General features: G+C 38.4%; 1 protein-coding gene across 1 annotated transcript in view; it reads left to right on the top strand.

Annotated features, from left to right (window-relative positions):
- Window positions 1-3,238, top strand: part of LOC149312253 (contactin-1-like) — a 218,952-nt gene extending 215,714 nt beyond the window's left edge. The window contains exon 26 of the mRNA XM_089524286.1: window positions 832-3,238. Coding sequence (XP_089380412.1) covers window positions 832-911 — 80 coding nt within the window. The 3' untranslated portion in view covers window positions 912-3,238. The remainder of the gene's footprint in view (window positions 1-831) is intronic.
- The last annotated feature ends 21,849 nt before the right edge of the window (window positions 3,239-25,087 follow it).

The raw sequence follows: 25,087 nt of genomic DNA, 5'->3' as shown, positions 1-25,087 counted from the left end.
TCTGATCTAAAGGGAGGATGAGGCATCCACCTCAGGCCACTGTTTTGCAGGGGACAGAAGAACTTTGCCATTGATTCTTCCATCACCTTCTGTCACACCTTCACCACCTTATAGTGCCATTTAATTGCTTCACTTAATTGTCTAGAAATCAAGATGTTTCTAATATAAATCCAGCTTCCTAAAGTGGCGTGTTTATTAGAAAGCACTGCTTGTTAGATAAAACCTTCCTCAGTGTAAATCTCACCCTGGACACCTGAAGAAGAAGTGGAAAGAAGAAGTGGGTAGCAAGGAACAACAGGAATCTGGAAAGAGGTTATTTTTACATATTGAAAATATAACTCACAAACAATCCAAGCAATTTAAAACAGAAAATGAATCAGAGGACCAAAACCAACAACTAAATGTTGTCACCTGTTGTTGTTGTTATTGTTATTATTAAAGTTTATTTATATAGAGCTATAGGTTTTGCACAGCACTTGACATAATCATGTTGAAATGAGGCTGGGATTATTGCCAAATGGACTTTTGTGTAAAAGGCATTCTACATGTGGAGTGCAGCAAGAGAGAAGGAGGAAAATTTATATGATTTTCAGAGATCTAGCACTGGTTTCTTAAATACTATAGTACCAAATAAAACAAGTGGGTGTCATGCATGCAAGGTTTTCATTTCTTAAAAATCAGTCATAAAAATATTCAGAAATGATTTCATATCAAAATTGACATTGAAGAACAAGTTTGTTTTACATTTGGTTTCAGTAAGTGTTTAATATAATGGCTCTCCCTTGATTTTCTTTTCCTTTTTTACAAACAAACTATCACTTTGATTTCTAGGAGCTGCTGTGGGAATATCACCTAGTTGTCTTGGTTTATTGCTGCCTGCCATTGGTATCCTTGCCTCCTTGGGATTCTGAATGTAGCTGGATTTAACACGTCCACAATTTAGTGCAAAGAACCTTCCAACCTGAGAGGATTTCAGTTCCATTTTGTCCCTGTGGCACCATCCTAAGCCAAATAAATTACACTTTCAAGCAAATTATCCTCCTATGGACTTCAAAGACTGAGGCATCCAGGAACTCCTTCATCAAGCAACTCAACTTTTGAAAGTTTGAGAAATGATTTTTAACTTGTTCCAATTATGCCTTATGAAACACTTGTGCTGATCTGCGACAGTTGCATGATTCAGTCCAATCGGGCAAGTTACAGTGTTAAAACCCAATAACATAGGCTGTACAGAAAAAGTAAAATCACCACACATAGGTGCTTTAACTTTAATAACAAATTGTGAAAACATAATAGAGATTGAAATGTTGATTGTATGTGGTATATGTAGGAGTAACTACGTCTGTCCGTACTATCCTATATGTTTTGTGTACTGCATATTTTCGAATGGCCCATGTCATTTATGACATTCCAAGTTTTTAGAGATACAGTCAAAGCAAATACATTGCTCTCATTTATTTTATGATTATTATTATTTTGCAGCTTTTCTTCTTGAAGTGATTAAATTGTGGGTTGAGAACACTGGAATCTAAGTTCATTAACAATGAATCTTATTTCAGATGGATTTGGAGGTGTTATACCAATAATAACAGTAAAGAATTTCCCAGCACCTTAATTTTAATGTGATAGACTAATTCAAGATATAGTTTTACAAATAATGCTAGTCAAGCCAAGTGTGATTTTTCTCAGTCACAGAGAGGTTTGTTTTGCTGTAAAGGATATTAATGGCTATATAAGCAAATTTATTTAAGATATTTCAATGTATCCAACTATTATTGCTACAGTCATAAAATACCAGATTTAAATATCAAGATTATAAACAGCCTCAGTCTTTAAATAGCCAATATAATGGTACAGTGAGATTTGAAAAATGATTCCAAGTTAGGATCAATATTAAAATGGATAGAATATTTAAAGTAGCACTTTAGTGTGAATCATCTATAGTAACAACAGATAGGATATGCAGTAAAAAGAAAGAAAAGTGTAGCACATAGCAAAACTTATCCTGAGAGTTATTTTTTTGTGACACATATATTGCCTTACTTTAGTGAAGGCCAACCGTTAGGAGAATGATTTGCATTTTCCAATAAATTAATATTGTTCTACTTCCTAGAGCTGTAAATAAGAGTTGTAAAGTTCTAATATGATTTTCCCCTGTTTAATAATCCCAAAAGATAGAAAGGATGTTGTTAAAATTCAGAACTATCTCAACCGTTCTGCCTGTTTTTTAAGTTTTAGTTATGCTTTCAAAACTGGAATCCCTATAGGAGATACAGAATGTCTTTGTTCTGACTGTTTCTATGCTGTATTTAAAGTTATTAAAAAAAGAAATGCCAATTTCTTTCAGAGTCCATGGTGTGCTGGGAATATGGTGTGAATGTGGGGAAGGGGGGATGGACCACTCAAGTGATATTGAATCAGCTGGCTCAAGTAATAGTGCAATGTCTGATGCTTCAAGAATTATAAGCTTTGAATCATATTTTATTAGCACAGCCTCGCTAGCTGCTTTAGAGATAGAACTGAACTTTATAGGACTGATAGTGTAGCCGCCCATGATACTACTGTCTTCGTGAAGAAAGAACAGACCTGTCGATACTTTACACTCTTTCTTTAATTTGTATAATTTTTGTACTGTAAATTTACATTTTAAAAGTCTAGATTTGTCATGAAAAATATCAATAATACTGTTTTATTTTAATTTTGACTCTTTGTTACAAGTTGAAACTTTTTTAAAAAGTAGATGAAAATTATAATTTCCATGTAGAAGAATGTCCAAAGCTGTACAAGCACTACTGAGTTTCATAAATTATGTACTTCTTTGAAAGAAACAAAGATGTCTTCATGCAAGAGGAACTAATACTTTGGAATCCATCTGTGGTATGTTTTAATTTGGTTCAGTTTTTAGCCAATGTAATTCATTTTTATATAACCTGCAATACAACTAAAAAAATTTGCCAAAATGCATGATTGCCTTTAATTTTCTAACACATAAGGAACAAAACCAGATCGTTTTTGCATGAAGACAATTTGGAAGGTCAAAGCACACATATTTAATTTAATCTGCAACACAGAGTTTTCATCAGTCATATTAATTAGCTAATCTCCAATTTACATTGTTGCACAAAAATGCTCAAATTTTACTGGGACTTACAGTCCCCAACAATTGTCAGCACAACTAATTATTCACTGTATCATCTGCTTTACAATGCAAGGTTCTTAATTAAAGTTTCTATAGATAGACAAATTGGTTGTTTCTTTGTATTCCAGGTAATATTGAACTTAGTATTCTTTGATACTGGTGACTTTTGGATTTTTGAGTTCCTTTTTATCATTATTTTTCCTATGGAGTAGACCAGGACCATGCTTTGTCCATTTTATGGTTGAAAAATAAATTATAATTAAATAAATGTATTAATGGTACTTCACATGCAACAATTGTCACTTGACTTTTCCAGGGGGTTGAGTCAATATTTTTGCAGGATGAGGGAGACAAAAATGGGAAGAACCACATCCATAGAGACAAATTGTCCTTCAGAAATTTTTCACAATCTTGGAATTTATGGCTTAATTGATTTTTTCCCTTTGATAATGCAGATTCCCCATTGTGAATGCTGAAAACATAAAATTACTTTTTCTTATTTTTTTTTAAATGAATCGATTCTTGTTGTAGTCAAAGTAAATATTTATGTTGTCTTTCAGTTGGAAATAGTGAAATATAAAATCTTATTTAATGTAACTATACTACATAGTTGAGGAGAGAAAAAACATGGTGAAGCAAAATTATACAATAATTTGTAGGGTAACCAAAGATATAAAAATTTCCAAGTTATAATTCCAATTTGGTTGTTATTGGTTTCTACTCGAGTTAAGTTCTAAGTACTGATTTTCATGACCATATTTGACAGTCTCTCATTTCCAGTGTTGAGGTGTTTGTCCTTGCTGTTCTTCTAAATTGGCAATGAGTGAAACAAACTCATAAACAAATTTAATTGGTGAATCTTGTCATTATTTTATGTTAACATCTTGTTCCCTGTTTGGATGATTTCTCTCTGATCTAGGAGGATGAGGCTTTGTAAGCCCTTAGTTAGGTCACCAAATAGCTTCATGTTTTCTGTTGTGTAGTTCTGTTGTATTCCTATTCTGTATATGAACCCTGATGACTGGAATCACTAGTGTGTCTAATAATGAAAACATACATCATGGGGGCAGTTGCACAGAAGCAGAGAATGCAAACATGTCCAGCAACCAACTTTAAACAATTGCATAAGGAAAATATTTTTTCCTGAGGAAAAATATTTTTGCTTCTTTTCCCATGATGTGATGTGATTCTGTCTTGAGCAGACCATGTGAAATGTCTTTCTAATATAGAATCTTAGAATCCAGAGACTTGTGCCCCTTGAATCCCTTCTCTCAGATTTTATTTTTTTAAAAACAAGTTCTCAGTTCAAGATTCTTCATTGGCTCTGGGAAACCAGTCTGTAAGCAAGAATGAAAGGCAACAAATTTTGTTCCTGGCATGATCAGCGAAATATGGAAGTAGATTTTTTTTGTTAGCATCTCTGACCATTGTCTGGTGCAGATTTTTATGTGTGTGAGAGAGGAAAATAGAAGAATGTTTATATAATTGCATTAAACCATAGTGAAGGAACTATTGTCCTTTGGTAAAGCTGGCAAGGGTTAGTGAGAATTGGGAGTCTTTACACCATGCGGAAGGTCACAGATTCTGCAGCCCTGTCTTAAACAAAGGATTTGTCTGATGTGACAAAGTTGGTTATTGTAGCAGCAAGATGTGATAAACTTGAACTTTGGAATTGAAGATACTCCTCTGTGTGTATTCTAAGGCAAAGCCCACATACGCGCACACACACCAACACAGTTCTATGACACCATTGGGTTTGAAGACTTTGGAACAGTATAGTAAAAAGGAGAGAGAGTAAATGAAAAAAGAGAGGGTTTTTTCCCATACAATTTAATCAGGCAGATTTAAAAAAAGTCAATATTAAATATTACTGGATGGATTTTTCTATTGCTGTTGCCCTAAGGGAAAATCTACAATTGGCAATGGTGAACAAGGAGCAATGTACACAACTGTGCTACAACAGTCTCACCACACAGTGCCTTCCAGTCAGATACAAGGTGAGCATACCTTATCAAAAATGCTTAGGACCAGAAAAGTTCTATATCTTGGATGTTTTGGGGTTTTGGAATACCTGTGTTTGCACATACATAATGAGACATACTGAGACACAAGACAGACTGAGCATCTGTGAAATGGCAAGAATCCAAGTATTGTGCTTAGCAGAAATCCACGCCTGTCACCATATCAAAGATCCCTTTGTGTCTCTCCAGCCATGTCTCTCTCCAGCCTTGCAAATACAGGTATGTTCTTCAAAAAGGTTTGGATTTTGGAGTATTTTGGAATTGCAGATACTCAGCCTGTTTTGTCTGAAACATATTTGGGCTGAGTAGTCATAAACTAACATCTCAAAAGATGGGTTGCTTCAGTTATGAGGGCACAAAAGCAAACTGATGATGTTTCGTGAAGTGTTCCAGAGACCAGAGGGTTTGCGTGCACATTTAGGCCAAAATGGATGATAGCAGACCATCTTTTATCCTCAGAACAGCATACAACAGCTAAGCATGGCATGCAAAGGAAATCTACCAGGATGACAGACTCTTTCCATATCTGATCTTTTTAGGGATTGTGTAGAATCCACAGGAGTTGGAAGATGCAAAGTTAAGGTGACCCATACATACACGTGCCTACATACACTGACACTCATACATACTGAGGAGGGTGGAGCCAGAAAACAACCAAGTACTCTCCAATTGAGTTGATTATTATCATTTCAAATTGGTATCAGCCCCATTTCAGTCCTACAAACTGTTTCACTTAATGTAAATGATCAAAAAGATGAAACACATGCAGTCCTTTAGTTCACCTGAAGCTCTCAATAGCTTTGAGTGCAATCGGCCATGTTTCCTTTCGGATTTGGTTCCTTTTCCTGTACTGTTTTTCTGACATATTGCCTGCTGAGGGATGACTGTATTTTTTTCATATGAAGCAAAATAACAGCTTTACAATGGAAAATACTACTTCCATTTTAATTCTGCAAAATTTCATCTTAATTCCAACAAATAATTGAAGTGAGTGGGGGACAATACTAATGTCAGTCAAATTTTTATGTTTTGCCCTTCCTTTGTGTTAGGAGCTTATCAGATGAAGAAATAAGCCGTTTTACCTCTTCTGCATTCAATTCAGGATCTGATGCCCCCGGATATTATCAGACCTAAATTGCCACTGCAGTGCAGCCACCCAAATACATCCCATGTCGAAGCATCACTCAGTTGGCCATTTTTTGAAGTCGGATACTCTTCAAGTTGGAAAAAGTGCTGGCTGAGCAAGGCTTCGACCCAGGATGTATCCAGGTGGCTGCATTGCAGCTAGTTCAGTGGCGATTTAGGTCTGATAATATCTGGGGGCATCCCAGTTTTGTTTTCTCTTCCCTGTCTCCATTGTTTTTTTTCTCTTCACAACAATACATATCATGGTGAAGGGTGTACATATGGACCTTTGTGTGTCTACATGTGCATATGTGTGTATTTATATTTGTGCATTCCTCAAGATGTTGAATTGGAACACCCAACATTCCCCACCATTGTCTATGCTGGCTACTGTAGGTTGCTAGGAATTGCAGTGCAACTATATCTAGATGGCTACACAGTTCCCGCTCCTAACCTAAACAGAAATTGCTATAAATACATATTTGCTTTTGAGTGTGCCTTATCATAAATCAGAAATAATTTGGAGGCATGCAACAACTTAAGTAACAATGATGATGTTAGTAGCTTTTAGGTTTTATGCAAAAGGAACCATTATACAGACTGAATGAAAGAAAGAATGAATGTTAAAAGTGATTTAGGCTGGGTAGAAGGAGCCAGATTCTTCCCATTGTACTTCACTGGTTCCATTGGGACTATGTTACTTTGAGCAAAAGACAAGATGAACAACAGGATTACACTCGTGAAACCCAATTCTGACTGGCTTGTTCCCAAGAACCCTGCTGCACAGTAACTGCAAAAACCACCGTAATATTAGCATGAAGTTGTCTGTAATTTGATGTGAAAATCTTCCCTTCCTAGAAAGATCTGGTCTCTGTGCAGGGATTTAGAGTTAATGCAAAGTTATTTTTATGCCTCCTATTTTGAGCTTCTCTCTTTTCCCCTGCTGTCCCAGTTTTTACAAGCTAATAGCTGTTCTTGAAAATGATACTTTAGTTTTCTTATAGGGTTATAGATAATCCATTTTCACACCTCTTGGTAAATTAATTCCTTCGATGATCTGTACATAAGTCTTTATAAATCTCTGGCTAGGCACTGGATTAAGGAACACACAATCAACCTTTGTAGAAATATGATTTGGAAGGAAGTTCACTGAGCCATATGTTCTTTCCATTGTTTTCCTCCTTCTACTTCCTCTCTTGTTCCCCCCCCCTTTTTTTTTTTGCAAAAGATAACAATCAGGATGAATTTAACTAAAGCTTGCCTGGAAGCATTCTTAACAGTAGTTTATCATCTGGTATTCTCATTATAACCAGTTGCTTTTTAAAGCCCACCACAATTGAAAAGGGCACATCTTTCCTTTCCTTTTTTTTTTTTTTTTAAAGTTGTAGCAGTTTTTCATTTTGCTTGAAAGTTTACTAATGCTGCAATTTCCCTTGTATTTAGTCATGTTCATTCAGACACAGAGTGATGGCCTAGCTTCTCTGTTGTTCATCTTATAAATTCTAGTGTTGTATTTTATATTTGACTGCAACTTTCACTACCTCATCAGGTACTGCCTCCCCATCTTTTGAGTTTCTGAAGCAATGAGGATGCTGCTGTAATTCCTAGCAATCTAGCTGAAGAAATCTCTTCACAAAATGCCAAATAAAGCATGACACAATGGTGAGGCCTGCACCGGTTGACACCCGAGAAGAGGGTTCAGGGATCCCAAGAGTAGCAATGTATCTTTTTCAAGATTTGCAACACTAATTCACACATTCTATAGTGTGCATTGCATGAATCTGGTCTCTTATTTTTGCCACTTCCACTAGGAGGAAGAACCAACTGGAAGTGATTGACCAGCATCCACCAGCATACGTTCATATTCATGGAGAGCCAGAATATGAAGTTATGCTGCAGATATGTATCTCACAGCAGCCTTACACTTCTTATATTTAACAAAAAGAGCTGTCTCAGCCCAATGATATATTGTCCAGGTACAATTAATTCTTCTTCTGGGTATTAATCCCTATCTCACTTCTTATTAGCTGCTGTTGCCCTCTGCTGTTTCAAGTCAGGACCATTGCAGCTCCTGGTAATAAAGAAAACCATTTAATGTTGCCTGAAGTTGGAGTTTCTAACACCACTTCATGTCTCATGCATGGCACATACCTTACTTTTCCTGCCCCATTTATCATCCCTTTCTCATCGAGAGCTGTGACAGTCAGAAAAAAGGATCGCTATGGCAGTATACCAGGACAGATAGAGGTTGGTGCAGCAGGAGACAACAAATTGTGATCATAGGCTTGGGATGTCAAAATCTCTGTGTTGATTTTTTTGCATTTCTGCAAATCCCACCTTCATTTTTTCCCCCTGTCCTTGTTCTGTACTGACTTTCAGTAGGGGATTTCAAATGGAATTTATGTGCATTTTAAACATTTTTTCCTAATCTGTGCAGTAAATGTTATCCAATTTAAATATTTCGCCATTGTCTACAGCTGTAATTATTTTTCTTTTTTCTCGATCATGAGAATACACTTAAATACACTTAAACATAATTTTCACAGTAAAAGGAAGGAAGTTGAAGATACTCTCCTTGACTCCCCAAAGCCTGTTTTAAAATGTGAACATTGTTCTGTGCACACTGTATTCATCCAAAATGCCATGTATGCCTTGCAAACTGAATTGTCACGGTGAGGTACATTTCTTCCTGTAAGTCTTTCACTGAGATTGTTTAAAGTATTCTTTTCTATCCCTGTCTTAATATCTTGTGCTACACATGGACTCTGGTAACCAATCTGCAAAGTACAGCTGGCAGATAGCAGCAGGCTCATCCTCTCCATCTCCATTTGAAATACACTTTGCAATGTCCATCTGTGTTAAGGCAGGACTTCTTGTAATTTCACCCCCTGACTTTTGGGGAAAGGGAGGGAGCCTTCCCAGTTGTGCAGAGCATGATCTACACATAATTGCTCAGACACATCAATATACATTATAGAAACAATTTTCAGTGTGTATGATCAGAATTCATTGCTGCCTATAAACTATGTATTCATAGTTTATATGTGCATAAAGAGGTGATCTAAACTATGGAGACAGTTCATATCTTAGCACTATGGTTGTCTAGAGAATCAGGTTATTAGAATAGTGAGTTGTATATGAACAAATTTGACAGGCACTATTGTTCACTAATAGGCTTCTGTAAATTCTTCTGCACTAATGAGGGTGAGCTGCAACCATAAACTATAGCGGGGCCTAAATGAGAATGGAATTCTACTTTAATTTTCTGGCTCTTTCTACTTTTTCCCCCTTTGGTATGATTGTCCTTTTCAGAGAAGCAGCTCACCAGGCTCCTTTCAAACTGGCCTGAGTGCAACATTTCTTCAGTACAGTACTGTGATTGACTTCATCCATTTCCACTGGAAAGCCTACAGTTCAATAATACAGTGGAACCTTGCCATACGTGGGGGATCCGTTCCGGATCCCGCCACGTATGGCGATTTCCGCCTATGCTCGAGCCCCATTGTAAACAATGGGGCTCGCGCACGGCGGCGTGGAGGTGCGCGGGGCGCAACGGGCGCGCACGCCCATTCAACTGAATGGGACGCGCTGCCCTTTCCGCCCCGCGTGCGCCCAGTGGCTTGAGCGCGTACGCTCAAAGCCGCTTTTAAAAAGTCCGCGTATGCGGAGGCCCCACTGTAATACATAGAAGAAAGTTTGGGGAATGTGCTTCTGCATGCCTTCCTGTAGGGTAGAGCTTAGAGATGGATTCCTGCCATTCTATTCTGAATCCATGTGAAAAGTATCAAACCCAGTTAGCTGTGATTCTTCATACAGCTGGTGTCTTTTCACAGCTGGTGTTCTGGTAATATTCTCAATGAGATACTATTACACTCAGGATCTTGGGAAATGGACACTGATCTGTTGCAGAATACCAGTCCCAAACCATGTGGATCCAAAGAAGAACTGTACTCAAACAACTAGCAGTGGTCCCCAAACTGTGCCCTTTAAGGGATTTTGGATTTCAGCTTCCAGAAGGCTTACCATGTTGGCCAATAGTGTGGGATTCTGGGAGGTGAAGTCCAAAATCCCTTAAAGCGTACAGTTTGAGGACCACTGAGCTAGATAGAGAACTTATATTTCTACAAATATCTGATATTCACAGCTCAGCTAAATGGTATCATCTCTTGGAATCATTTTGGTCAATTTACTTTTCTCACAGTTAATATTTAAATCAACCTGTGTGAATTTTTAGGTTTGTCTATATTACAGGCATATAAATGCTTCCTGAAAGGTTATCAAGGTCAGAAAAGCTATGTAGTCTGAGCATAATATTCAATAACATTACCAATGTCTCTGCACCTCTTTGTCATTGAAACCAAGGGTAGGAATAACATGGAGCTCCAAATGTTTTTGAATTGCAACTCCTAGCAGCCCTAGCTGATATAGCCATTAGTAGGAAATACTAGATGCTGCAGTCTAACACCTAGAGAGTCTCACAGTAACAATTTCCATGTTCAGTCAAAGTAGTACCGAAATCTTAAACATTTTGACTCAAAGGTAAGGGACACTACATGCAAACATGTTTACTCCACATTAGAAATTCCTTGCTTGTTGGATTCCATCTTTGTTTATACATGCAAACTTTTTCAGCTTTTTAGCAAAATCCAAATGTAATACTCTGACTTGAGCCCATGTACTAAATATTCAGTACATTTAGCTAGACTTGACAATCTGTATGCTGCCATATACTCCCCAATTTATCACCACAAATTGCTGTTCTCTATGATTCATACTGTTGATTTTCTTCCAGTTTAGTTAGGGCAGTAAGGCCTTCTATGCTATGAATCACAGTGGAATTTGCAACTGTTACCCTTTCTGTGAGGTTGGAGAGAACATGCCCAGGCTATGTGTACAAGCTATGCCAAGTTGCAGAAGCTGTATACTTCCTTAGTTCCTAAATGTTATACATGACACAAATAAAGAGATGTATAACTGAAATATCAAAGTTGAAGAAAGTTTGGGGATTTACTCATAGTTACATGGGGTGTGGGGTGGAGGAGAGATAAAGAACAAAAATGGAAAACACATTCTCAGCTTTTCTTATGGGGTCATTAAATTTTAATGGTTACCAGATTGCCTAGAGGACAGGATGGGTCTCTTATTAATTGAAATGGCACCTTCTTAGATTCAACAGGATAAATAAATAACCTATCTAATACTATAATAAGGGAGAATGAAAAGATGTTGCATTCTAGTCTTGTATTAGTCAATGTCCTTCCAGGTAAAGGTATAATTTGGATGCTGCTGGCATGTGGCCTGATCATTTGGAAGCCAACTTTGCCATGAAATATGCCTTTACATGCAGCAGAAAGCATTGCTGTGCGATACTGCCTCTAAAACTTGCTCAGCATTGTATAAACATTTTGCTTTGCATATATGTCTTTTAAAAAATATCAGAAACTAATTAAGAGACAAGATATAGGCAGAAGGTATAAAACTAGAAAATAATGTCATTGCAAGTAATTTAGTTTACTTTTGTACACAGGACATTTCCTAGAACATCATTCCAGAGAACAGGTTATCATTACTATGTATTAATTTATAGTTCACACCAAGGACCTGAGAATGTCCTTGGTGTGAACTATAAATTAATACATAGTAATGATAACCTGTTCTCTGGAATGATGTTCTAGGAAATGTCCTGTGTACAAAATATTATCTGAAACATGGATCATACTTCAGTAGGACCTGTTTAATGGGGGGAGGGACAGGAAAAATGAGGATGATTATTGGAGCATTATATTTAGTCATTTAGCCCATGCAATCCCAACAATTGGATCAAGAAATAAAATGCAAATAGAATTGGATTGATATTAAATGGAGAATTATTTCTCTCTTTTTCTAGAGGACCTCCGCTCCCCCTTTGGTTTTGAACATAATCCAGATTGTGAGCATTTCCTTATGTCAGCATTAACTCAACAGTAGAGCATTATATGGAGCTGTAAGTTTGGCTTTCCTGGACGAATTGTCTTTGGTTACCACATTTTCTACATTTTGGGATTTTCATTGAGAAACAATCTCCTGTTGCCTGTAGGAAGGTGAAATGAGAGCAACACTCTACCTGAGTAGTATCTACTCAGGTTTTACTGCCCTTGTTTTGGTTGTTCTGGACCTGGCATGGAACTAGGTGCACTTTGGAGACAGAATTCTCTGCATCTCTATGATTGTGATGGAGTCTAAGAAAGAACATTATCTGACAGTACAGACACATTTGAACAATGAAAACTGCATACAGTTGTTAAATGAGACAAATACACTTTAGATGCATGTACAAAAGTCCATATGTATAAGTATTGCACACAAAAATACATACACATTTCTGTATAAGAAAAACAAAGTTCTTATGAATCTTGTGGAAATCGGCCTCAAGCAATTCAAGCTTGACAGATCCATGTTTCCATATTAGTTACTGACAGGCACAAAAGGATGAATGATAGTTTGTCATTTGTAAGAATGCAGCAGAGTCCAGGAACCTAGACTGACCCAGAATCTTTTATTGAAGTCAGAGAGAGTCATGTCCATCCGAATGCTTCTTAGCTGGAATGAATTATTTCTCTTGAGTCTTCAAGTACAGAATTTGTTTCATATTATTTACTGCCAGTAAGAAACATAAACTACACTGAGCATCACCTGGTCCTACATTATTACCTTGATAGGGCCTGAGCATTTTTGGGAATCAAGCCTCTGCAAAGAGACCACATTGGCTGTTCCCATGGATGGGGCGGACTATCCAAAGTCATATTTTCTCATGGCAAAGCTAATGGCTTGAACAAGCTATTTTTTGGATTACAACTCACAAAATCTCCCACTGGACATGGCCACTCACTGTGTTAACAGGGATATCTTGGGAGTCTCAGTCCAGAAAAGTAATGTGTCCAAGAGTTGGAATTACACTATCCCTTCAACTGCTGTGTGTAAATTTGCCAGAACTTGTTATTCATCAAAATAATTGGTTAGAGTGGTAACTATCAGTCTGGAAAATATAAAATAGCTCTGTTCCTTCTCTTTGCCCAACCAGCTATGCCTGATGGAGAGAAAAGTTTTACCTTGCAAACCATACAGTGCTTTAAACTGTTATTCACCTTCTCCATTTAATTATACCAGTAATTTTTTACTGGAAGTTTCAGCACTCGTATCATTTATGAATACATGAAAAGAGAAGCTAATGTGCCTTTTTCAGAGACATACCTGGTTCATTGTTAGTACACATACCAAGATACAATGTTTAAGCAGAGAGTTATGACAAGAATTTTGCTGTACTTGTCAGTATATCTGTCCATTAGCTGATCATTTCTGTTGGGCTACCCTTGTGCCTAGTCCGGAAACTCCAGCTGGTCCAGAATATGGCAGCCAGGTTAGTCACAGGAACAGCAATGAGTGACCATATAACACCAATATTGAAGTCACTCCACTGGCTGCCTATCAGTTTCCGGGCACAGTACAAGGTGTTGGTTATCACCTTTAAAGCCCTACATGGCTTGGGCCCAGCCTATTTAAGGGATTGCCTGCTTCCATACAATCCGTCCTGTACACTCAGGTCCTCTGGGAGGAATTTATTACAACCCTTAAAGACCAGGTTGACGGCGACCTCCCAGAGTACATTTTCTGCAGCTTCTCCCAACTTATGTAATGGCCAGCTGGACGAGATCCGTCAAATTACCAATGTAGAGAGTTTTAAAAAAGCCATTAAGACGGTTCTCTTCCAGCAGGCCTTCCTGGAATAACATACTCGGCCACAAATAAGACTTCCTATCTAGTGAACTCTGCACATGATGATTATTTTTTTGGATTAGTTGGTTTTAATGTGTAGTTTTTAATCTTATACTGTTTAATCTTGTTTTAAGGGGGATATATATGGTTGTATTTTAACTTGTCGTACGCCGCTTTGATTGCTTGTCAAAAAGCGGGATAGAAATAAAAATTTTATTTATTATTATTATATAATGAGAATATCAAATGGGAATTGCTTACAGATTGCATGTAGATAAAAGGAGCTTCGTTGCATTCAAGACAATAATAGTTTTCCACCACCACAATTAAACAGTGTGTTCTCATCTCCCCTGCCCTTGCCCTTGCCCCCACCCCCATACCTCTATCATGTGCTAGTATTCAATGCCCCATCTTGCTAGAGGTATTGGCCATTGCCTGTGTTGGCTTGAAATAGTGGAAATTTCAGGCCAAGATTATATATGGTAATTGCACAGACTAAAATTTTCATTTCCCGGTCTTAGCTCCATGGTGTGTTGTTGTTGTTGTTGTTTGGTTTTTGTTTTTTTTTTTTTGCTGGAAAATAAACATATTAGTTTGCATATTAACTATGACTCTAGTGATTAGTCTTGTCTTGGAAAATTTACTTGAACTAAAACTCCCAGAACCCCTTAGCTAATATGGCCTAAGGTCATGGCCAGGGGGCATACTAGCTGAAGGATTCTGGAAGTTGTGTGCTATGATGGACATTTCATTCATTTTAGAAATCTGATTGGCACTGTCTAGGGAACATTTCACATTTTAAGCACTTTTCCTGATGGATATCTGTGATCTGTTTGGCAACATTCATTTAATAATAATAATAATAATAATAATAATAATAATAATTTATTTGTATCCCGCCCAATCATGGGGAATCCAGGCGGCTAACAGCAATAAGAGAAATACAATAAAAAGAAAATACAATAATATACAAAATACAAAATAATCCCTTCCTGATCACATAACCATGTATTTGTATGTGGATAAATTACTAATATGACGGATGGATGAGAGTTTACTGACATGGGACAGAGCCGCTTGGCTCCCTTTATTTTTCTTTTGGCTCCTTAACTGATAGATTTAAAAACTAGAAAACTCATTGGAGCACTTTTTATTTTTTTAAAATTATTTTTATTATTTTAGCATATATACAAAGAAAAGAAAACGACCGTACATACGTAATAGAAGGAGGGGGGGAAGAAGGGGAGGTGGGGGGGAAGAAACAACAGGAGGAGAGAGGGAAGGGGAATAAGGGGGGGAAGCACCTTTCATTTTGAGTGGAAGGCTGAAGAGGAAAGGGGAGTTCATGAAAGGGGAAGAAAGTTCCAAAAATACTGGTTTTAGACCAATGTATAAAGCAAGCTACTCCTCCTTTCATTCGATGTGAACTGGTAGTGTTGAAGAGAGAACCTCTGCTGATAACTTCCAATGACACATTTGGTGCTGCAAAATGTGAAGTTGTTGTAAATACATTTTGTAAGTAATCCTTCATTACTGCCTGTCTTTACTGCTAAGGCACTACGATGTTCAGGCTAGTCTTCAAAATAAGGTGCTTGTTCTGCTGATTTATGACTCAAGGTGAATAATATGATATATGTGGTGATAATTGTACTGGATGGAATCCAGATGCACTGAAATGTTGCTCTTCCCTCTTCGGCTCATTCATTTTGATTTCTGAACTGACACATGAAGGGCAATTTATTACAGCACTGTGTTTGTGACCTCCTACGATAGTTAAATTGTTGGCATGCCGACACACCTTGGTTTGTCCTCCTTCACATATTTTGGCACATCATAAAGAAAAAGTGGTGTGCCAGGTCTTGGCATGGCAGCACACAATCTGGGAGTGACTAGGCTGGTTTCATTAGACCAATGTGCTTGTTTGAAGAAACATAAGTGTTTCTCCTGTGATATTATTCTGCAGTAAGAACACAGGATGCATTTTTAAGCCTGTCTGCCTTTCCTTCAAAGAGGGCTCCTGTTTCTTTAAGTCAATGGTATAAAATGTGTAGTTCCCAAGCCTGCTTTCTCTCCCCAAAGCCCTCCAAGGCACCATCAATTTAGGCAATTTTGCCATTTTTTGGAACCTATTTTAGGCCAGACAGGTCACTTCCTATTGGGAAAAAAATTCTGTCTCAGGCTTAAAATAGCTCACTCCTCCCCAGGAAACATTTCCCCACACCAGAATGTGGGTAGGATTTTTGAATCAAAATATTTTAAAAATCAAAACAATGTGCAGAGTGGGGCTTTCAAAAAGATGTAGTCCTCCAACGTTCATTCAAGGGTGTTGTAGTTTCTGGACTTCTGGAAATTGCCCATCCCTGCTTGAATGGGATAAGTTCATCAGGTACTGTTTCTCCACTACAGCACCAGTGATCCATCTTCTTTCCCCATTCCCCAGATTACTTTGGCATATAGTATTCCATTTCTGTACAAAATAGATACAAAGGGAAATCCATGATGTCAGATTGCAGAAGTGCCATGGCAGGGAAAGAGAGATCCTCTGAGACTTAAAATAATAGCAGCTACTTTTTAAATGGCTTATTAAAGGAGGTCACTAGTTTTAGGCTGCATTGTATGAAACAAGTATATTGAAAAATTCTCAATCATGGTGTAGGAAGCCATCCATCAAATTCTAATATTTATTTATCTCCCTGTGGGGGAGATATGTCTTTATAAGTGGACTTACATATTTGGGAATTAGAATTGATCACATTCATAATCTTCATATCCATTAGGGGGCTGCTGTTACATACCTACATAGCAGAGCAGTCAAAGTGCCTGATGTGCATCACACATCACCACCAGATGAGCCTTGGTCCTGATGTGCATCGACCACTCTTGCCTGTGTTCTGATACATATCTTTGCAATTCACTAACAGGGTTTCTTCCTTCCTTTTGCTACTTAGCTGAATATACAGTACATCAAGTTACATTAAGTAAAAGGCGATATAGGATTTCAGAAATCATTTACTTCAAGATGTTTCTATGCTATTTTTATGTTTTTAAACAAAGCTAATGTGGTTCACATTTAAAGGCAGATACAGAAAAACAGTTGCTAAAGGAATTATAGTTCATTTGTGGAAAGGGAAGGATTTTACTATTTGTATGGTATCATTATTATCATCATCATCTCAATTTTTTGTGGGGGGGAGGACAACAACAACAATAACAAAAATACCATAAAAATAGCATAATCCTTCTCTCTCCATAGCTCAGGGATAATGGAGAGAGTTAATAGATGTAGCACTGATTTGTAGATTTTGGATTTTGTTGTACTTTATTCTTAATCTAATCATTCTTAGTCAAAGACTGATAGAAATAAACTAGTATCCAGTCATGATACTGATAGACATGATAGTATGTCCTCTGCTTCTCTTACGAACAGCTGCTGTGCATACACAGCCAGAGACTATGTGTTCCAGGTGCTGACAATTGTTAGTTTAATTTCTCTCCCACCTTTCTACTTCCATGGGACCCAAAGCAGCTTTCAACACCTTAAAATAAAGTTCAGTTTAAATCTTATTTTAGATTTTTTAAAAATTAAACAAACAATTTAAAATAGTTGAAAGCACATTTAAAAACTAACTTTTTAATGAAGGCAAATAATAAACAACTGAAACTCCCACTGGAGGGAGTTCCACAGCCTGGAAGCAGCCACCCATGTCCTCACCAAATGTGACTGTGTTAGGGCAGACAGAATGCCCAACTTCAAAGTCCTTGAAACCTGGGAAGATTTATATAGAGAGATACAATCTTTCAGATAGTCTGAAACTAAGACATATGGGCCTTTAAATGTCAATTGTTCATTACTTTCTCTGTGTGTCTTTCTTTGCTTTCCACAGATAGTTCTCTAACAGTACAGTGGGCAGGCTCCACTTCATATTCTGTAAGCCCACCACTGACTGGCATCAGTGATTGCAACATTTCTGGCTACTCCTCCATAGGGTTACTGGCCATTACATACCATATACACTGGACTATAAATTGAAAAACTTAGGCCCCAAAATTGACCCGAAAATCCTAGGTCAACATAGAATCATGGAATCATAGAGTTGGAAGAGACCACAAGGGCAATCCAGTCCAATCTCCTGCCATGCAGGAAGTCATGATCAAAGCACCCCTGACAGATGGCCATCCAGCTTCTGTTTAAAGACCTCAAAAAAGGAAACTCCACCACACTCTGAGGAAGTGTGTTCCACTGTTGAACAGCTTTCACTGTCAGGAAGTTCCTCCTAATGTTGAGGTGGAACCTCTTTTCCTGTGGCCTGCATCCATTGTTCCAGGTCCTATTATCTGGAGCAGCAGAAAACACGCTGGCTCCATCCTCAACATATATGAATCAGTCCAGTAATATTGCTTAGAAAGGACCCAGAAGCATGGCCCGATACCGCATTCTCTCTGCCTTGGCAATGATTTCTGAAACAGCTGCCAAGGCAGGAGTGTGTGTCTGTGTGTGTATGAAAAAGGTGGTTTCATTCACAATCCAATGTTAAAACTTTTCCCAGCACCAGGAAAGTGATATTAGGTGGTTGGAAGAAGTCCAGAGAAGGAGAGAGGAAAGTGATGGTTCCCCCTTTACACTCTTTGTTACATGCCCTTAAGTTTTCCCCTTGACTTATACATGGGATCATGTCAAAATCCATGATTTTGGCTCTAAAATCTTCCCCCGATTTATACATGAGGTCAACTTGTACATGAGTATATACTGTACTTGGAAGAACCATGATAGGTAGGAGCTTATCAGGTTGCCTTTCCCCCCGGCATAGATGTGGGATGTAACTTTAAGAAGGCGGCTTTTATTGGATCACCCATCGCCGGGCAGCAGGCAGCCCATTTGCTACCTGGGCTTCTCCAGACTTCTCTCACATCTTTGCATGAATGCGATTTTCCTGTTCTTGAAAAGCTGTGGCAAACCTCGGGTCACGAACAGGCTGCCTGCTGTCTGGCAACAGGTGAATGTGATAAGATCCATCTTCTTAAAGTTATATCCTGCATCTATGCCAGGACTAAAGTTAATGCGATAATCTCTGTAGCTGTGAACTACTGATGGTGTTACTGGCATGAAGATGGAGACATAAGGGCTATGCTGATGCTCTGCTGCCTACTGAAAAAGAGCCTCTTTTTTGTGAGACAACAAATATTATTTTTAACCTCATCCCACCCTCAGTCAATATATAATTTTTGTTTTTATTCTTGCCAGTTCCTAAAAGAATGACATTAATGTTATGCTCACTTAATTAACAGATAAAATGAATGTTATCCTAACTCATTCCAGAAACATAATCGCAATGTCCGGTCATCATCAACAATGCTATAGAGACAGATTTAATGCAATGGAAACCAAGTCCAAATAAATAAACAAACAAACAAACAAACAAACAGGAACATGCTTATATATTTAGTTCATTCAACTCTTTGGATCACAGACAATAATAAAATAACCCTAATAACTTTAGCTCCGAACAACTATATAGTAGGAAAAGCAAGTAGAAAACTCCATCTAGTCTCATCTGAGCTACATGGCTACCCCTGAATATGTTTCATGGATATGATGATACCAAATTTTGCCACAATGGGGGACATTTTAGCAAGAGAGAGAGAATGGACTGGGATTTAATTCTGTGAGGTTTCTGTCTCAAACAAAGATAAAAAACCTTTCATTTGGACTACAGTTGGTAAGTTTTACCTGTTAGAGGGGAATAATCATGAGAGATTATTATTGTAACGAAAGGCCTGCTAGAGCCTTTACTCCATCCACAGTGGTGGTGACCATCTTAGGATGAATGTGAAAGAACCAAATTGCAGGCAGAAAAGATAAGTTTACAATCTTCAACAGGAGGAACATTTTTTATGTAAATATATTTTTGGATAGCAATAGTATGATCCTTTCTAAACTCATCTAAAAAAGAAAAGGATGGTGAGCGGATGGGAAGAGAGAGGGGTGGGGGTTCAGTCTAGGCTGGTTCTTTTTCTCTTACAACAGAGGGCAGTTACTTAATTAACTCTTGACTGGACCAAGAAAATATATTCTGCCCATTGTGCTTTTGGGATAGGTAGCTGACAGAAAAGAAAAACAAGCAAGAAAGGCAGACCAAAGATCCTAATCCTTCTCAGTCTAAGCCATCTCATCCCTAGTGGGCAAGAAAGCAGTAAGAACAAGTGCAGAAGCTGCTGTTTCGGCCAACATTACCTATACAGCACCTAAACGGTAACAGTGGAAAGTAATGCAGTTTGACACCAGTTTAACTGCCATGACTCAATGCTGTAGAATTCTGGGATTTGTAGTTTTGTGAAAAAATTAGCCTTTTCTGTCAGGGAGCCCTGGGGCCATAACAAACTGCAAATCTCAGCACTGAGCCATGGCAGTTAAAGCAGTGTTAACCTGCATTATTTCTTCAGTTCAGATAAAGACCAAGAAGGGTCAACTGCATATGAAATGGTTTCAGTTGTAGAACTCCACTCATGCAACTGTGAACTGAATACAGATGTTATATATACCTGCTCTGAGTGCTGTAATAATGCCATTGACACTATGTTCAGCCTTGTTAACAGAGTAAGTTCAGGTAAACCTGAGCAAGTTTTTACAAGGCCGGAACTGCTGTTGGAGAGCAAAGAAGAAGTTTCATTAACCTATTAATTAATCTGGCAAACAGAACAAGTTGTTCATACTTTTGGCCTCAGGCACCCTACCTGTCCAGAACAAGGAACATTTTCTGGGAAACAAACTTGTGCCAACGGATGATGTTGGAAAGCAAGAAATCCCTGTTACATTTTTTCCTGGTTTAAGTGGTCCACTAGGAAGTGCCTGCTGGCCTGGGGATTAAAGTGGATAAAGTTGCATGTTCATCCCAACTATGCCCTGGGAAACATAAAAAAACAAAAAACAAAACCAACACTGAGGCATAACACCTAAAGAATGTGACTGATTTCTTAAATGAATGAATGAGAAAAACTCTCCTTCGTACTACAGGAAATACCTTCCAACTCACTTCACTTTAGCACTCCACTTTTGTAATATTTTTCGGACTATATATCCCAGAGTCCTACAGTCAAGTTGGCTGGCAGATTTTGGGAGTTGTACTAAAAAAAGAAAAAGAAAAGAAAAATCTCAGTTTTAGTATGCTTGTCTCTTTATGAAACAGATAATACAATAATTTATTTAATGTGTGTCATAGGTACATACTTTTGGGAACAACAGCCTAACTAAGGGGCAAAACAGATGTCCCCAAAGGAGTGGCTTATGTGCTGGATCGAGGCTGCAGCAACTGCATGCTATGGCAAAATGCCACTCCTTTTGGGAGCAGAAAAAGAGTGCCTTTGCTGCAGTGGTGGCACTTTTTGGCGCTCCTTTTGGCATGTGGCATCTGAACAGCATGCCAAAGAAGCACTGTAATGCCACCCACCATGTGGTCAGGCATGCAGCGTGATGGTGGAGTCGAGGCATGTGGTGTGCGGCCGCCACACCCCACTCCACCCTGATGCTGGCCCTTTCAGCAGGTCGGTTTAGCCTCTTAGTCTCTGGATCAAAACAAGGTAGTTGGGACCAGGAACCTCAATTTTAATTTCCAAATATGTCCTGCAATAATTCTAAATTGGATGGAGCACTGTGGGAATTTAAAATGGCTGTTCCTGGACCAACATGCATCAAACTGATCAGAGCTTTGAGTACTAGCTACGTCTGCCATGGGGTGGGGGCTGAGGACTAGATATTATCTATATCAGGGCATCTCTCATGTTCCCACCAGATATATCTGTGAAGGTGGTGGGAAAGAGAGAACAGCTTCTCCAGCTGATCTGAACCCTTCAGATATCCTGGACCCAAACCATATAGGGCTTTATAAGTCAAAACCAGCACTTTGAATTTTGTCTGGAAATGGACCAGCAGCCAGAGGTGCTGCTGCAACAATAGAGTTGTGTGCTCTGTCTAGCCAGCCCCAGTTAGCAAATGTTGCAGTTCTTTGAACCAGCTGAAGTTTCTGAACACTGTTCAAAAGCAGAAAATCAATATGCAAAGAGATCTTGCAGCACCTATGAGATTAACTGTTTTGGGCCCTGGTCCACTGACAGTGTGTGAACTCCTGTGAACTGTCCTGGTGATGTCGAACCAAATACTCCATTTAAAACATTTGTAAAAAGCTCATCTTTTTCTCCAGATGTTCCCAGAAACTCTGGAACATTCCATTGTGATGCTAGGTGGTTGCTTATAATGTGACCTTCTGTGGTGCCCAGTGATTGACATCGGGTGCCTTGTTCTGACCTCAGGACAAGCTATGAGCTACCACCACTGCAATGGAGGGCTCCAAGTAATAGGTCAATGTCAGGGCAGCTCTGGGGCCAGAATATTCCAGGCTGCGTCCAAAGTATTCTGGCCTGTGCAGACCCAGCCTCCATTAGTCTCAAAGGTGCTACATGATCCCCTTTGCATACCAGTAACCCAACAGTAATTTAAATCCAGAAATAGAGCAGATGACCTGAATGTTACAGGAAGCATGGTGGCTGTTGTGTGGTTTTACTGTTTTACTTGCTTTTTAGTTCCCGCTTCACTGAAATATGTTTCAAACCTTGGGGTATAATGAAATAAATAATGCACATATAAATTTCAAATCATCTGAGAGCCTTTGTTCAGATTTCACTTATGCAATGAGCAGAGTTTGCAAGATAGTTGCTGGATAAGGATATTATATGCAGCACATTAGACTTCAGGAGGCAACAAATGAGTGAAGAAGAACCCAAGGTTTTTAGACTGTATACCAATGGCAGGTTTTATTTGTCTTTCATTGTTCGTTATGTAAGGTGCTGTATAAGTCTACAGTGCTATATAAATAAATAAATGATGATGATGATGGGCTGATTTCTCCCTGCCAGCCTGGCAATTCAAAGGGCATATGAAACAAATTGTAGGGAATGTTAATCATATGTAATGCTCCCTCCCCTTGGTCCTCATCCATTTCATACCTCTGAAACAGCAATTTCCATTAGACAAAAACAAATGACCATTCATTCCAATGGCAATTCTAGCCCTCTGACAATTTATTTATTTATTTATTTATTTATTTTGTGTAGGAGACTGATCTGATTGAAGACCACAATTATAATACATTAGTGTATAGGGATTGTGCTTTCCTTCGGAGGTTGTTGAATTGCAACCCCTAGCAGCTAATGGTGAAAAATGCTGGGACTTTCTGTCCAACAACACCTGCAGGGAATCATGATTACTGTGTATATAAACCACTATGACAATTTTTCTATTCTAAGTATTTATTAATTACTTACATAAAGAAAATATAACTGTGTTCATTATAATATTGACATTAGATTTATAGTCACTTTCTGCTCAGTGTCATAGAATCTTCCTTATTTTTCACTTTTGCTTGGTGGAGCTCCCTGTTTTAATAGAGCCCATTTTATGGTCATAGTATACTATAGTATGGCCATAAACATAATTTTATGTTGAGCCACATAATTACTAGGTATTTAGCTATGATGCTATTCTAAAGCAAAATGTCAGAATGAGTCATGTAAATTGTATTGCCTTCTGTGAAATTGTTATTAATGGATCTAGAAATAAACTGAATGGAACACATTCCCCACTTTACCACTAGTAACCAAGTGACTGGTGTTTAAGAACCAAACTAGAAGTGACATTAAATGTATATATATACACACACACACACACACACACACACGCACATATGCACGCACACACACACTAACGCCTAGAATCTTTTGGCTTTGGGGTAGGGTCTAGTAGCACTACCTTGGAGGTGGAGCATTGACCATTATCCTATGTGGACCATGATGAGGAAGCACAGATACTGAAAGCATCTGAATGTTAGAGACTAAAGCCGTGGCAACAAAAGAGCAGGACCAGCAGTGGTATTCTTTAAAAAGCTGTGCTGATTTGCAGCTGGCTATAAATAAGCACACCCAAAGCCATCTCATTTGCTGCAAGGCAACAGATCTACTCTCTTTGCTTGGCTGTTGAGTTACATTCCCTGCACTTTTGTTTTCTGCCTTTTGGGTTATTCTGTGCACTTATTCCTTCAGTGACTCTCTGCTTGTCTTTAGGCAATTCTTGGAGTGCTTATTGTGCTTCTACATTTATGGGTCCTCTGCATTTGATCCCGGTATGGCTTAGTTCCTCCCTTGTGTGTTCTCCTGAATCATTGGGTAGGGGCAGGCAGGGGTGTTAACCTACCACACCTCTGGGAAAAGTGCCCTTCAAAATTGCTACTGCATTGAGAGGAGATTCTGCACTGTTGCCAGTGGAATCAGTTCTTGTATGTTGCAACCATAATGCTAGGGGCATTCTTGGGGTGTAATACGAACAGCAGCATTTCCAAGTTTAGCTGTATACAACAGCTTTTTGTGATCTTCATCTCCAGATCCAGTAGCTTTTTGTCTTGTTTTGCTTTGCTTGAAATTTTAAGTTCTTAGATTTAGGTTAAGAATCCCTGATTTAAGCAATTGAGGAAAATTGCGATCCATGTGGGTAACTTGAGTTCAGTTCAGCTACATCCGTCTCTGTGTATGATTCATCCTTTACTGTGTCAGTCATGTGGTAGGAGTAATTTAAGTGTTCTGGCACAGCTAGAAAGGAAGATATAAGGTATAATTATTGTTAATTATAATTGTTTTGGCCTTCAGTTTGGTAAAAACATTGGTACTGGTATTTCCTAACAGCCTGGCTCTACACTTGGCTGCCTTTCTTACTTACCATCTTACTGAACTTCACTGGTTCAAAGCCAAGCTGATAATGAGGATGAAGTAGACTCAGCTACTCATCTTCTTTGGGCCTCAATCCAGCCAAAGCTAATCATATCTTAGAAGCCAATCCTATGCAACTCCCATTTAGTTTGGTGAGGCTATGTGTATAGGCTTGCAATCTGAGTCACTCTGGAAGCAATGGAACAAACTATATTCATGGCTACAGCTGGATTGGGACCTGAGTGATGCCTACCAGAAGCTGGTTTGTCCTGGAAGTGTGAAGAAATGTCCATTATATAAT

This window comes from Sceloporus occidentalis, unplaced genomic scaffold, assembly GCF_023333645.1.
Source record: "Sceloporus occidentalis isolate IW3139 unplaced genomic scaffold, rSceOcc1.0.p SCAF_5, whole genome shotgun sequence".
NCBI lineage: Eukaryota > Metazoa > Chordata > Lepidosauria > Squamata > Phrynosomatidae > Sceloporus > Sceloporus occidentalis.
This window is presented reverse-complemented; position numbering and strand designations above follow the sequence as displayed.